At 41.5% G+C, this 13274-nt stretch overlaps 1 protein-coding gene across 5 annotated transcripts in view; it reads left to right on the forward strand.

Moving 5' to 3' along the window:
• The window catches only part of si:dkey-178k16.1 (band 4.1-like protein 1), a 39269-nt gene that overhangs the window by 22121 nt on the left and 3874 nt on the right, over nt 1-13274 (forward strand). For 3 of the 5 annotated variants that reach the window (XM_068596898.1, XM_068596896.1, XM_068596895.1), the window contains 17 exons: nt 9-84; nt 800-1018; nt 1145-1232; nt 1315-1467; nt 2546-2643; nt 3385-3560; nt 3778-4034; nt 4558-4596; nt 6281-6310; nt 7008-7163; nt 7430-8548; nt 9685-9735; nt 10147-10545; nt 11279-11494; nt 11588-11647; nt 11760-11849; nt 12961-13041. In XM_068596898.1, coding sequence (XP_068452999.1) covers nt 9-84; nt 800-1018; nt 1145-1232; nt 1315-1467; nt 2546-2643; nt 3385-3560; nt 3778-4034; nt 4558-4596; nt 6281-6310; nt 7008-7163; nt 7430-8548; nt 9685-9735; nt 10147-10545; nt 11279-11494; nt 11588-11647; nt 11760-11849; nt 12961-13041 — 3308 coding nt within the window. The remainder of the gene's footprint in view (nt 1-8; nt 85-799; nt 1019-1144; nt 1233-1314; nt 1468-2545; nt 2644-3384; nt 3561-3777; nt 4035-4557; nt 4597-6280; nt 6311-7007; nt 7164-7429; nt 8549-9684; nt 9736-10146; nt 10546-11278; nt 11495-11587; nt 11648-11759; nt 11850-12960; nt 13042-13274) is intronic. The other 2 variants (XM_068596900.1, XM_068596899.1) reach the window with 2 other exon arrangements.

Below are 13274 nucleotides of genomic sequence, written 5' to 3' on the forward strand. Positions count from 1 at the left end.
GCCCACAGTTGGTTCCTGGATCTTTGGATTTTCTGTCAAGTTCTATCCCCCAGACCCATCTGTGCTAATGGAAGACATCACCAGGTAGGTGTGAATAAAACAACAACAACAGCACAGCTCACAATTGTCGGAAGCTAATGGATTGACTTGTCTGAGGATATGTTTTGTTTTGGTTGGATTTATAGAAGGAACATAATCTTTGGATGCAATTGTGCTTGCAACATATTATCCTCGCACAGCAAAGCTACATTTGTGTAATTGCGGAACAACTAAATTAACAAATCACAAAAATTCATAATATCATTCCATGATATTAAAGTAATGTATTTGAGGAGTAGAAAATGAGCACGGTCTACATATATATATATATATATATATATATATATATATATATATATATATATATATATATATATATATATATATATATATATAGATAGATAGATAGATAGATAGATAGATAGATAGATAGATAGATATAGATATGGTAGGATAGACCAACATGTAGATCAATTGGCTGGATCTTTGACCCAGGTTCCAGATCAACCACATAATTAATGCATACAATACTGACTTGAGGATGGCGGGAATGTCATAAGATTTTCTGATCTGTTGTGACACTAAATTCATTTCAAACAGACACAGACATGGTGACCAGTGACATTGCTAAAGACTTGGGTCAACACCAAAAAGGGCTGTGACGGACAAATCTATCAGTGGTTCTTCCGGATATTTCCTGGTGATGTAGATGCTTGAAATGTCAGCATCATTTCTGCCTCCACCTTCCTCCTTTCCTCAGGTACTACCTGTGCCTACAGCTGAGGGACGACATCCTCTCTGGCCGTCTGCCCTGCTCCTTTGTCACCCACGCCCTTCTGGGCTCCTACACTGTCCAGGCCGAGCTGGGAGACTACGAGCCCGAGGAACACGGCCCAGACTACGTCAATGACTTCCGCTTTGCACCCAACCAGACACGTGAGCTGGAGGAGAGAGTGATGGAGTTGCACCGTAACTACAGGTCGGAGAAATTATGATTCCATTAATGTAATTGAAGGCCATGGGGATAATGCAAATGCTGGTATTCTTGATTACTTGCACAAATAGGAAAGAAGGGATACATTGTGTATGGTATTTTGCCTCATAGGGGAATGAGTCCAGCAGAGGCAGAGGTGAACTTTCTTGAAAATGCCAAAAAGCTCTCAATGTATGGAGTGGACCTGCATCATGCTAAGGTACAGAGCTAAAACTCAACTTTCCCCCTGGCAGCACACTTTTGTCTGAGGTTTTTTAATGCTCAATGCCTGTGTCAACCAGGATTCAGAAGGAATTGACATAATGCTCGGCGTGAGCGCCAACGGTCTGCTCATCTACCGAGACCGTCTAAGGATCAACCGATTCGCCTGGCCAAAAATCCTCAAGATCTCCTACAAGAGAAGCAACTTCTATATCAAGATCCGGCCAGGAGAGGTAAATCAAATCTCTTTGTCTTTTTCACCTTGCGTGGCGTTCACTGTGCAGTAACTGTCAACATATTCCCACTAGAATAGCTCATGACAGTCATTCTGAAAGAGCAGAGGCAACTGAAATGAGGGATCATTTTGTAAAAAGCCAACTCCACATTTCTATTTCATGGTTTCACAGTTGTTGAAATTACATAATTGTCTCTATTGACTAGACCCAAACTGCATAAATAGTCATTTCATGGTTTGATAAAAGTGTTACTTCTGAGATTTATCTGCAGCAAACCATGTGACAACTGTCAAGGACATTATTTATAGCCCTCACAGATACTGTTCTTAAAGATTAGGCTGATGGGTCATGTTTTGTTCCTCTCCTCCTTCTCTCTTCCGCTATGGTGACTTTAAAGTGTGATTAGCCAGTCAAGAGGATTTGCACTTTCATCAAGGATTTTACTCGCAAACGTTGGAGCCACATTATGCTCGCTCTGGTTTTCAACTCCTTAAATTATTATAATTTTCTGTTTTTTAGCCTTCATTCTTTGGCCTTCGGGGTATCTGCAATGTGTTTTACATTCACTGTTAAACTGACATTGACGTCTACAGCGAATACCAAGGCCATTCTGTGCATTTACTTTGTTCTGCAGATCTATCCTCTCTAGTCAGCTGTCAATTTAAATTGGCCTTTAGGGTTGTCATTGTGTTATGAAACCCTTTGATTCTAAATAGTCTCCACAATTATTTTTTTGTGTGAATGTTTAAAGACCAGTTATATTGCTAAATAACCTATTGATTTGAATGCGTCTTCATCTGCTCACACCACTGAACCTCCGATGGAGTGAGTGCATGAAGGACTAATTTGTAAGTCGTTAGAGAAGAAAAAGCTACCTGACATGACAGTGCGAAAATATATTTCTAAGAGTTAACAGAAAAAAATCATTGGTTTCTCTATGGCTTCGGAGTAAACACAATTCACCTTGCCACCATCCCTCCATCTTTCCTCACACTTGCTCGCTTCACTCTTCTTTTCTTCTTCACCCTCCTACTCTTCCTCCACACCGACCTCACTGCTTTCCCTCACTGCTCAGTATGAACAGTTTGAGAGCACCATTGGCTTCAAACTGCCAAACCATCGGGCCTCCAAGCGATTGTGGAAGGTCTGCATTGAGCACCACACCTTCTTCAGGTAGGACCTGATAGTCACAAATACTCAGACAGACACACTTTTCCTGCACCGTATCCGTTGCACCCTGCATGAACCGTTAAGACTTGGCAGAATAGAGATATCCTTCAAGTGCAGCTCATTGCATAAATGTGTTGGGTTCTTTATACGGTAAAACCTCTTTTGTTTTTTGTTTTTAACAGGTCCTACAGTTCTGTATTAATTTCTTTCATAAAACAGACATGATATGTTACTGTAAATTCATAGGAAAGTTGCTGATTCTTGGTAATTTGCTTCTAATTACGGGTTGAATGGGGACTGAGATCAATCACTTGGTACACTTCTAATTAATTATTCCGATTAAATTATATTGTAAGCTAGAGAGGATCTTAGTCAGTGCACAGCAGGTCAGATGGACTTGCAAACATATTACATTTGTCTCACATAATTCAACACTAATGCAAGATTCCAATAATATTGGATAATTACCTTCATTTCTCCGCTGACGATCTCACATTGACAACAAAACTTAAGGTTGTGGGATTTTGTTTGCTTTGGGCGAACCCAACTAAACTATCTTTGTCTGTATTTCCCCTACATTTACTACCACAACACAGAATGTAGTCTCAGGGAATGGTCAGAAATGTATTACAAGTCCAATAGCCTCGCCGAAGACTCTAAACTGTGTAAGCAGGTAAAATATGTCTACTTGGGGCAGAATCTGAGCTCTTGTGGTAGATTTACACAACCTATACCTTCCTGCAGGCTGGTTTCCCCAGAGCCGCCTCCCAAGGGCTTCCTGGTGATTGGCTCCAAGTTTCGCTACAGCGGGAGGACCCAAGCCCAGACCAGACAGGCCAGTGCTCTGATTGACCGGCCTGGCCCACAGTTTGACCGGTCTGTTAGCAAGAGGTACCTGCTGCCCCGAAGCATTGATGGAGGTAAGAACCAAGATGAGTTCACAGTCCACACGGAGGGTCACCTAAATATCCTGGGTTATGTTGCGAGGGGAAATCAGAAAAAAAAGCATCTTTCAACAACTTCAGCCTATTGATATATACTTGGCCTTACACTGACTGTGCTGTAGATGATGTCCTGTAAAAGCTTAATCACTTGAGTCCAGGTGATTAAGGTTTTCCTCCCATTGCACTTCACCAGCCTCAGCTCTCGGCTACAGTATGGACCAGCTATCCCAGCGGAGCTCCAGTGAACGCACGCAGTTCATGTCCAGAGAAGACCTGGACCAAGAGGGCAGCCTTGACCTGGACCACGATCAGTACCATTATCAGGACCAAGACCAGGACCAGTACACAGAGCAGGAGCTGGAGCAGCATGATGGTCAGGACCAAGATCAGGCTCAGAGGCAAACCTGGGGCTCCCACATGTCAACGACCACCAAGACGTTGGAGCTCAAGGTACAAGATGAGAGGATACATTCAAATACACACACTCATGCCTTCATTGCAGCCTTCGCTAACTCAACAATGTATAGCTTTTGAAAGAGGTGTGGTAAAAGTTAGTTATGTTAATAAACAAAGAAAATGAAAATACGTATTTTCTCCAAAGAAAAACTACACGGCTTTGCACCAACTCTGAAAAATCCATCATTTAACTTCTGACTAACACGCCTCATCCTTATCTATGACATTCATTTTCATTTAAGAGTGTAATCACATCCCTACTTTTTCTCTCCTTGGCCCAATTTCTTCTATTTTCTGCCTCTCTTCCGACTTATAAGACTTCTCAGTATGAGTTTGCTCTCCTCCCCATTTCTTCAGCTGTCACCTATAACACCTAACATGACCTCTTTGCTGACGTTGATATTTTTTTACCCAGAATCCTGCTCCTAACATATCTTCTCTTCTCCCTGCTGCAATGTTAACACACTCTGCTATCCTCTGCTCTGCACCCTGTCATCCACCTCTTCCTCTACCGCAGGGTGAGGAGGAAGACTCGCCTATAGACTCAAAACCAGAGGTATTTTGGCCTTGGACCTCAGTGTCTGTAGTTTTGGTTGTTGTCGGTCATGCACGTGTACTTTGTGTACAAACTGCCATTGTTCTTGTTTGTTTGTCTCTGGAGGAAATGTTATTTCTTTTCATGTCATGATTTCAAGGATTCCACTGAGTATAATCCATGAAAACTGCATGAATCAACCTTCAGCTGACTAGACATGAAATATTAAATATAGATTCGTTCAAGGTCTTTATTTCCTTTTTTTTGCTTCTCTACCCACTGAAAAATAATATTAGATGTTCTTCATAGGCATTAAGCTCCTATCCAGAGTGACAACAATTTTTGTCAACACATCTTTAACAGTATTCCTGTGTGAAATTAGAGGGATTGATATTGTTATTAGCAAGATACACATATTGCCCTCCAGCACTGTTGGTTTTTCAGTGATTTAGTGGGTCCCCAGTTGGCAAATCTCCTGGTTCTTCAGCGGGGATGTGTAAAGTCTATTAATCATGGGCGGAAGAGCTCAAAATTGAATAACTTCTTATACTATACTTTTTTGTTGTTGTATCTCTAAAGCAAATAAAGATTGTACAGGCAATGCAGAACCACAAGCGACAGGTTGTGAGGTTTGCACAAGTAGATGGGCCTGCGAGTTAGTCACGTCATGGAGACGGCAAACGTAACGGTGGACCTGGAAGAGCCTCTTCGGGTTCCCGGTCAGTTAGAAGAGCAACATTAAAGAGAGAGTTGACTGACGATGTGTCAGCGTTGCTCCTCAATCGCAGGGTGAATAGAAATGCATCAAACACAGTGACCGTCAGCGCATAATGGCACTGCACTCTGACGCAGCACTCCATTAAGTCTGTATATATACATATATATATATATATATATATATATATATATATATATATATATATATATATATATATATATATATATATATATATATATAGACAGTGTACATGTTAATATAAAAATGGCTTATTTTCTTTTACTAACAGATGTATAATGTGGTTGTCTTTAAAGTTGATTATTTTTAAGTTAGTTATTTTTCTTCTAGTGTTTGTTCAGTAAGCAGAGAAATATACTTTTTTAAGGTAAAATGTTTAGCTTTTTTCACTGCATAAACTGAACACAAGTTTTTAAAAGAATCGCTTGCATCCATACGTTATTTAATTAATAATGAATTAATACATAATTGTAATGCAAAACTGGCTTTTTAATGAATACTACTTATTGGTGTTATTCCTGCAGGAATACGTTTGTTAGTGTTTTAACTACTGCAGGAAATTTTGGCATTGCATTTGTCACTAAAGGGTCTGCTCTTTTGTGGTTTTTGTAATGCCATCTCACCAAATCTTTGGATGAAGAAGTATGGGAATGATCCCCTCTCCAAACACTTATCCTCAGTCAATATGTGACTGCATTAATTACCAATTGGCTGTCTATGAAATGGATTGTCCCTGTCTTCTTGGCGTAACATTAAATGGCTTAACAGTCTTTGTCAAAAGCCCTGGTGGTGTCTACTGTTTGTCTGGCTGTTTGGCCGCTTGCCTTTTTGACTCACCAGCAGCACTTTACCTCTTTGTCTCTGCACGCATCTGTTCTCCATCTAAACCCCCCCTCAACCGTCAACCTCCTGCTTTGCTCAAAACCCTTCACTCCATCTCACTTGCCCTACTTCGGATTTGGCCACAAGGATGTGGCCACCCATCGGCCCAAACAGGAGGTACTGCTTGTCTCTTCCTGGCATGTGCTGTGTGTGCCCCTCACCAGGTGTTTTCTTATCTATAACTGTACCTCTCAGTTACTGCTGCACCACAGCCAACTCGCATAGTCGTTTGGTGCACCACTTCCTTAAAATGCATAACATGGTTTGCATGTCAGTTTCCTATTGTCTAAAAACTTCCAGTTCAAGTGTTTGTTATTATCTGTCCAACCTTTGATCAGTAAATAATTACAAATCTCGAGTGCAAGGCTTTGTGTTAAATCTTCTAAAGATTGCCAGGTGTTCACTAAGAGATTAGAATAGAATATCTTGTCGAGCAGCAACGGCAAAAATACACTGTGTCTTACCCTGTAATTAGGATGTTTTTAAACCTATTAGACCTTTCATTTAAATATTCTTTTTGACTAAAATACTGCAAGGTATAGGAGACAAGTGTAGACACTAATCTTGATCTATGTGTACAATAATGAGGTCTATGTAGTCATTACAGTAAGACCTCTTTTGTCCAAATATCTGTGACAGCCTGTAATTCATCCAGCACACTTACAAAAGACATGCACCACAAACCTGCAGGTACATTTTCAACTTAAATCCAAATTTAGATCAGCTGTAGAAAGGCTTATTCTCAAATATTCAGATCTAGGATTTTAATTTCTGCTAATTTGTGTTCCTGATGTGCCCTTCATCGTGTAAGCAGCAATTCTTGGATAAGCCCGAAGATGTTCTTCAGAAGCACCAGGCCAGCATCAATGAGCTGAAGAGGGCTCTGAGGCAGCCGAACAGCAAGATGGCCCAGAGGGAGAAACGCCTCTCCTCAGCTACTCCTCCTGGAGGAACCCCCGAGCGGAAACCAGTAAGAACGGGGTCCTACTCCCAAGTTATAATACTCACTATTGTACACTTAGTTTCCAACATATTTAGATTTTCTAAATGTTTTTAAGTTTGTCTGCTCTTTCCATTCGTCTTAAAATGCATCAAAGTTTGAGGTACCCAACAGTTAATCACTGTTTTTCTTCCCTAATCACTTCCAGTAGTTATGTGGGGTAACAATGCTATCACAAGTGGAAGTGCAGTGTATCTAGCGAGGCTAATGCAACTGTCTACTCTATGTCAACATAGGCGACCGATGATGGCAAATTGATTGACAAGCAGGATGCTTATGAAGGAGAACTGAATACTTACACGAAAGTGGAAAAGAGTAAGCCCTCTTCTTTTGGAAGAGACGTGTTGTCTGTGACTCCTTGGACTGAATCAAAGATAAACAACTGTCACACAGCCAGGGAGTCATTAGTCAAAAGTTGTCCTGGAACGTCTCCAAAACAAAAAACAGACTTTAGGGCAACTGAACTACTGGATTTGAACACCAGGGATGAAACAGTGGCAACAAATGGACATGGCGATTCTATGTTAGTGAGAAATGCCATTCAAGAAAATGGATATGGATCTCCACACGACAAACAGGGGAGTGGAATGATCAGCAGAGATGTGAAGCATTGCCAATATGAACACAGCATTCATCAAGAGAGACCAAAGAACTTTGAAACTCCGGCGGCGGTGGAGTCTCTCCCAAAAGAAAACAGAGGTGATATTGAGAGTGATGCTAGACATTGTGAGACCTGGGGGCAGAAAGCCCCGAGCCCCATGGGAGAACAAGATCGCAATAAAACATCGGACTCACACTCAGAAGTCAAAATAGTTCCTCTCAAGCCACAAAGATCAAAGAAGTCTGTGAATAAGGAGAACACAGGTGCTGTTAACACTCAAAGTGGTCCTGATAGAGGCATCTTTGGTGCAACTGCCGATGTGCAGATGACAAAATCAAAAGACGGCTCCTGTGACGCAGGAAGGAGCGAGGATGACGACGCTGTTCTGCAGTCGGCTGCAGATGTTGTCAAGGAAAACACAGGAGCCTCCAAATACCACAGCGAAGCTGCAATGTCATACCAACAGCAAACTCTACTCCATCAACAGATTAAGAAGGAGATGTTTGGACAGCAGGAGCTCAGAGACTGCAGAGGCACGACAGGACAAAGTCTGTGGACGAGAGGACAGGAGGACCATTTTCAAAACAGCTCGGAGTTGAAAGATAATTTCTTCTCAAGCTCCAAATTCCCGACAGCTCCCCCTCGCACTCTCCCACTGAAAATGCAATGGTCCCGAGACCGACCGAGCAACGTGGACAGCAGCCATATCCACTACAGGACGCCCGGCCAAGAAACAACCAAGTGGAAGCAAGCGGTAAACCCATCTGCCCCCTAAACTGTTTGTCAATCATCGGAAAGTAAAGCATTGCATGAGCTTCAGGCGATGTCGTGCAAATCTTGTTTTTACCATCTAAAAACAAAACAAAATCACACATACTTCAGAACTCATGTGGCTGTGTATGAGAAAGCAAAAGTTCACGTTCCTTGGCATCGCATCATTGATCGACTCAGTTCAAGTCCATGGCCCAGGAAGCATATTGCTTTCCCTTGTTCCCCTTTGCAAAGCAATACATCCGCTTGGCCATTTCAGAATGCCGCGGGGCTTTAAGCAAAGTTCCCTACGCTTAAGCTTTATCCCGCCTTAATAACTTGTCACGTTCACACCTGGTCTTTCCTTCCAACACCCTCACAGAATAAAGGTGGCTGCTGTTGCAAGGAGCGCAAGACCTTTCCACCATTTTTCTTTGAAAACCTCTTTTTCACATACTTTAACTCCTTTTTGTAAATGGCTGTGAAGGACATTTAAAACAAATGTTTTGCGTTGGCATCTCTGTGGCAGCAGCAGAAAATGAATGAGACGATTAGATGTTCAATCATGCTGCAGAGCTGCCAAACCTCTTCAGGGCTAAGGCATTCATATGCTGCATTTACGATTATGAATACCTCTTTCCTGAAAGAGATTTTTAAAAAAATCTAACCTTTCAGTGCATGGCATTACCATTGCACTTGCGGCCATTTCGGATGTCAACCTGTGAAATATACCTTGTGTGCATGTGTTTGACAGTAGCAGTGAGCTTTACAATCTCTTAGAATGATCATATGCGTGCTTATTATGTAAGTTTAACATGAGTTTGGTAAATGGATTGTTTCCATTTTTTTTTAATAATGCTGAGAACTATACCGAGTACAAAAGTAATTGCCTTTAAAAGATGTAAATGGAGAACATTGCAAACATGATTTATCTAAATATGATAATTAATGCTGTGTGTTGTGCTACAAACAAGCATCATGTTGATGCAGTGAAAAACAGAAGCTGTGTTTTAGCTCTCTCCTCTTTTGATGCAGTAACACTCGTATCGGTATCATAGTTTGTTGTTGTCATTTCTATGACTTGACACATGTTTTATTAGTTTCATGTTAATGTTTTCTTCCTGCTTGTTTTTCCTCTAGGATACACCTCCGACCCCTGCTATTCATGAAGAACCTTTCAACGAAGCTTCAGTGAGTCGTTGCTCAGCTTCACCAGTCTCATATTTGTCTTTCCTCCTCTCTAGCCACAAACTGTACTTAATTATTGAACACATTTCCTACATTTGTATTCCTTTTATTACTTTATTAGTTATATTACTTTATGTGTTTATATGCAAAAATGTGGAGTGACTGTCATTATTCTGGTTTCATCAATTCAAAACGCATGATTTAAACTGCTGAAGTTGCACAATAACTACATCAACTTCTTAATTTATTGTGCTTATGTTGATGATTTAGTTTGTCGGTAATTATTGGAAAAGATCTGCAGAGAAACCCCAAAAATGCTTTATTATTTTTATTTTTCTATTTCATTTTCTTTGGTGTTGCTTTTAAAAGGTCAAATAAGGAGATGCATTTGTAGTTGACGTGTCTTCTCTGCAGAGGGAACCGTGGGAGAGACGTCTGGGCTCCGTCTCAGAGGATGAACAGGACCCCGAGATCCTGTACCTGAAGGAGACCCACCTGGGCATAGAGCGCAAATGTTCCAGCATCACGGTCAGCTCCACGTCCAGCATGGAGGCCGAAGTAGATTTCACCATCCTCACGGACCTGCACACGGGCATGGAGGAGTTCTCCAGGGGCATGACAGAGCTTGGGGAGAGGAGTGTGTCACCAGATGTGGGTCTGTGCTTTAGCATGGACTTGCTCCAGCAGCAGGGCCCCTCTGAACCTCCTCCACTAGTGTCAGCCCCCCTGTCCAGAGGAGTCAGCAGCAGCCCTCCAGCCAAACACATCCAGGCTGAAGAAGTCCGGCCAGAGGTCAAGCGGTCCGATGTGCAGGTAGACCAACGTTCTCACATCAAGTCTGTTTGTTGCTCCTCGGACTTTAGTTTGACTTCCTCAGGCAGGAAAGTCGAAACATGCTATTTTTAGGTTCCTAAAAATATGTGTCCCCTTTCAATCAAACTGCAGTGCAGTTGAGTATGGGTGTCAACATGAAGGATCCAAAAAAGGCCACAAATTATAAAAGTGTTTTTTAGCTTTATCTCCATGTGTTTTTCTTTTCACAAGCCGCATATAAGATCGAATAAAACATAATCAGGCACTTGTTTTGCCAAAACAACATGAAGTTGGACCGGATTTCCGCCCTTCTCTAAAAACCACCATATCCCGCTCTTAATGCCACCAAAGTTGGCTGTTGATGAGTTGCTGCTGGTTTAGTTTACAAGCCTGTGCTTGGAAAAACAGCAAACCCTGCTGTTAGCACACCTGAACCTATGTCTAAACTCTATATGTCTGGCTGGGTTTTTATGTTTTGTCAAAAAGCTGTAACATAATAGTCTAAAGTGTATGAATGACCTATGAATATGCATTCAAGCTTATAATGCACTGACATCTATTGCAGAGGTAAACACAGTAATTGGCTGCAAGGAAATGTGTTTTGAGCTGAATGCTCTTCATGATGGGTAATGAAGGAAGACCCTTCATTTTCTCCTCCCTGTTTTTCTTTCTTTTATCTGAGCTTGGATATTGTTTATCCTGTTTACATTAGTCATGTATGTATGTCCTCCAGCCTGTAGTACCCAAAAAACCAAAGAGGTCCGTGCCAGTGCCATCAGTGGACAGAGAGTCGCACAGAGAAGCCGGCCGCGTCTCTGTCGTCACGCCGCTGAGCCGAGAGGTCAGCGATGTCATGCCCACACCGACGGTCAGGAAGACGGACGTCCGGACAGAGACTCAGCCCAACGGGTCAGAGGTCACCACGACCATTGTGGAGTTCACAGATCAGGTTAGTTTCATATTTAAGCGAGAAAAATTGTAGATTAAAAATAATTGTCGATGCAATAAGAACTACACTATTAATGAATTTCTCTGTTTCCAGGATCACTGTATCACAGGCCTGAGTGACGTTTCTTATTCTTCAAGACAGAGTGTGTCCCCTGTGAGTACAAACAGAAGGACCTCTCCAATTGTAACTCGACCTGCAGCATAATCCCTTATAGCTTGTGTGTTTCAAGTATTTGCTAATGCCGCCAGCTGTTTTGTGTCCACAGGTGCATATGAGCAGTTTTGGAAGAGAGGTGTCAGGGTCGCCCATCCTCGTCACTGAAAATGTGACCTCGGCAACCACTCACGTCACCAAGGTAAGGAAGCTTCAAGGGGAACTGGGCCCGTTTTCAAAATTCAGACATGATTAGTGTTGAAAACCGAGACCAAGACATGACCAGGACTAGAGTGTATCGATCTTGAGACAAGACCATTTGAGGGGTTGAGACCAGACCAGTGCGAGTCCAACACTGCATGACACACTCCACATGAAATGGGGATTTTGCAAAGGCACTCCTCAAATTGATCTGAAAGATCTACATTCCCATAAAAACACCCACAGAAAGAAACCTCCCGATGAGTCCTCTTTATTCACTTCCTGCATTGCTATATATACTGTCTCTGTGTGCATGTATAGGTGGATTGTCAGGATTGTTTTGATAGAATAACCAAGAGGCATTGCATAGGTTTATCTGTGGGAAATTTCCTATATTTTTGTATGAGCAATCACTGAAAATCCGAATAGCTGATGAACCCATTAGACAATGCAAAGATAAACTGAGTGACCTCCCCAAAGTCGTGGTCTTGAAATCCTGAGTGCTCTTTGTCTGAGGACCGATGCGGACTACTCCAACACTGCATGACACTGCAAAAGATATGAATAAACATTAACAACTACCAAATCCAAAAACTAGTGTGCTCAAACTAAATTGTGTGACATCATCAAGTTGAACAGCTTCATAGATAATAGACCGAATTAGACGTTATAACACTAAGAAAACCCAGGGGAATGTTCTGATGGATAAGGACGTTTCCTATTTCAGAACTGAGGACGATACAAGAGAATAAAGCTCACTTGGGTATCGCGAAGAAAACACATTCTATAATATATTATTCTCTATTCATTGTCTCTGGAGCAGCTCCAGACTTTATACTTTATTACTTGATGAAACAGCGTTGACTTCTCTGGTTTCTTGCTTAGTTCATGGTCACAAATAGTAACTATCGAAATATTGAATAAGTCTCCTTGTCCATGGAATTTAACATAAAATACAAGTCGTAATTCAGGTGGTGTTTCCATCTAAGAACTTACAAAGTGCACAATGTAATGTTTAATGATGCTAACATTGGCTCATCTCTTATGTCTGAACACAGTAGAATAGCTCTGCTTCTGAAGGATATTAAAAGAAAAACCATTGTGTGTTGTAGACGGTGAAAGGAGGATATTCAGAGACTAGGATCGAGAAGAGGATCATAATCACAGGAGACGATGATGTGGACCAGGAGCAGGTGAGCTGAAATGAACTGTGGAAAAAACAGTCCACTCAAAAGAGACACAGGCATTGTGGTTACTGGTTTGTAGCTTTGTGTGTTTGTAGATGTTGCAGAATTTCAGTTATAAAATGTTGTAAATTTCTAGTTGTCTATTCTGATTATTTACAACCTGTATTTATGGAAGCACTGAATAACCTTTAAATGTAATCTTCCACACTGTATATCATCCATATATTTGTTCAGATCTC

The sequence above is a fragment of the Clinocottus analis genome, unplaced genomic scaffold (assembly GCF_023055335.1).
Source record: "Clinocottus analis isolate CAN_PGR_092001 unplaced genomic scaffold, fCliAna1.0.p SCAF_4, whole genome shotgun sequence".
Classification (NCBI taxonomy): domain Eukaryota; kingdom Metazoa; phylum Chordata; class Actinopteri; order Perciformes; family Cottidae; genus Clinocottus; species Clinocottus analis.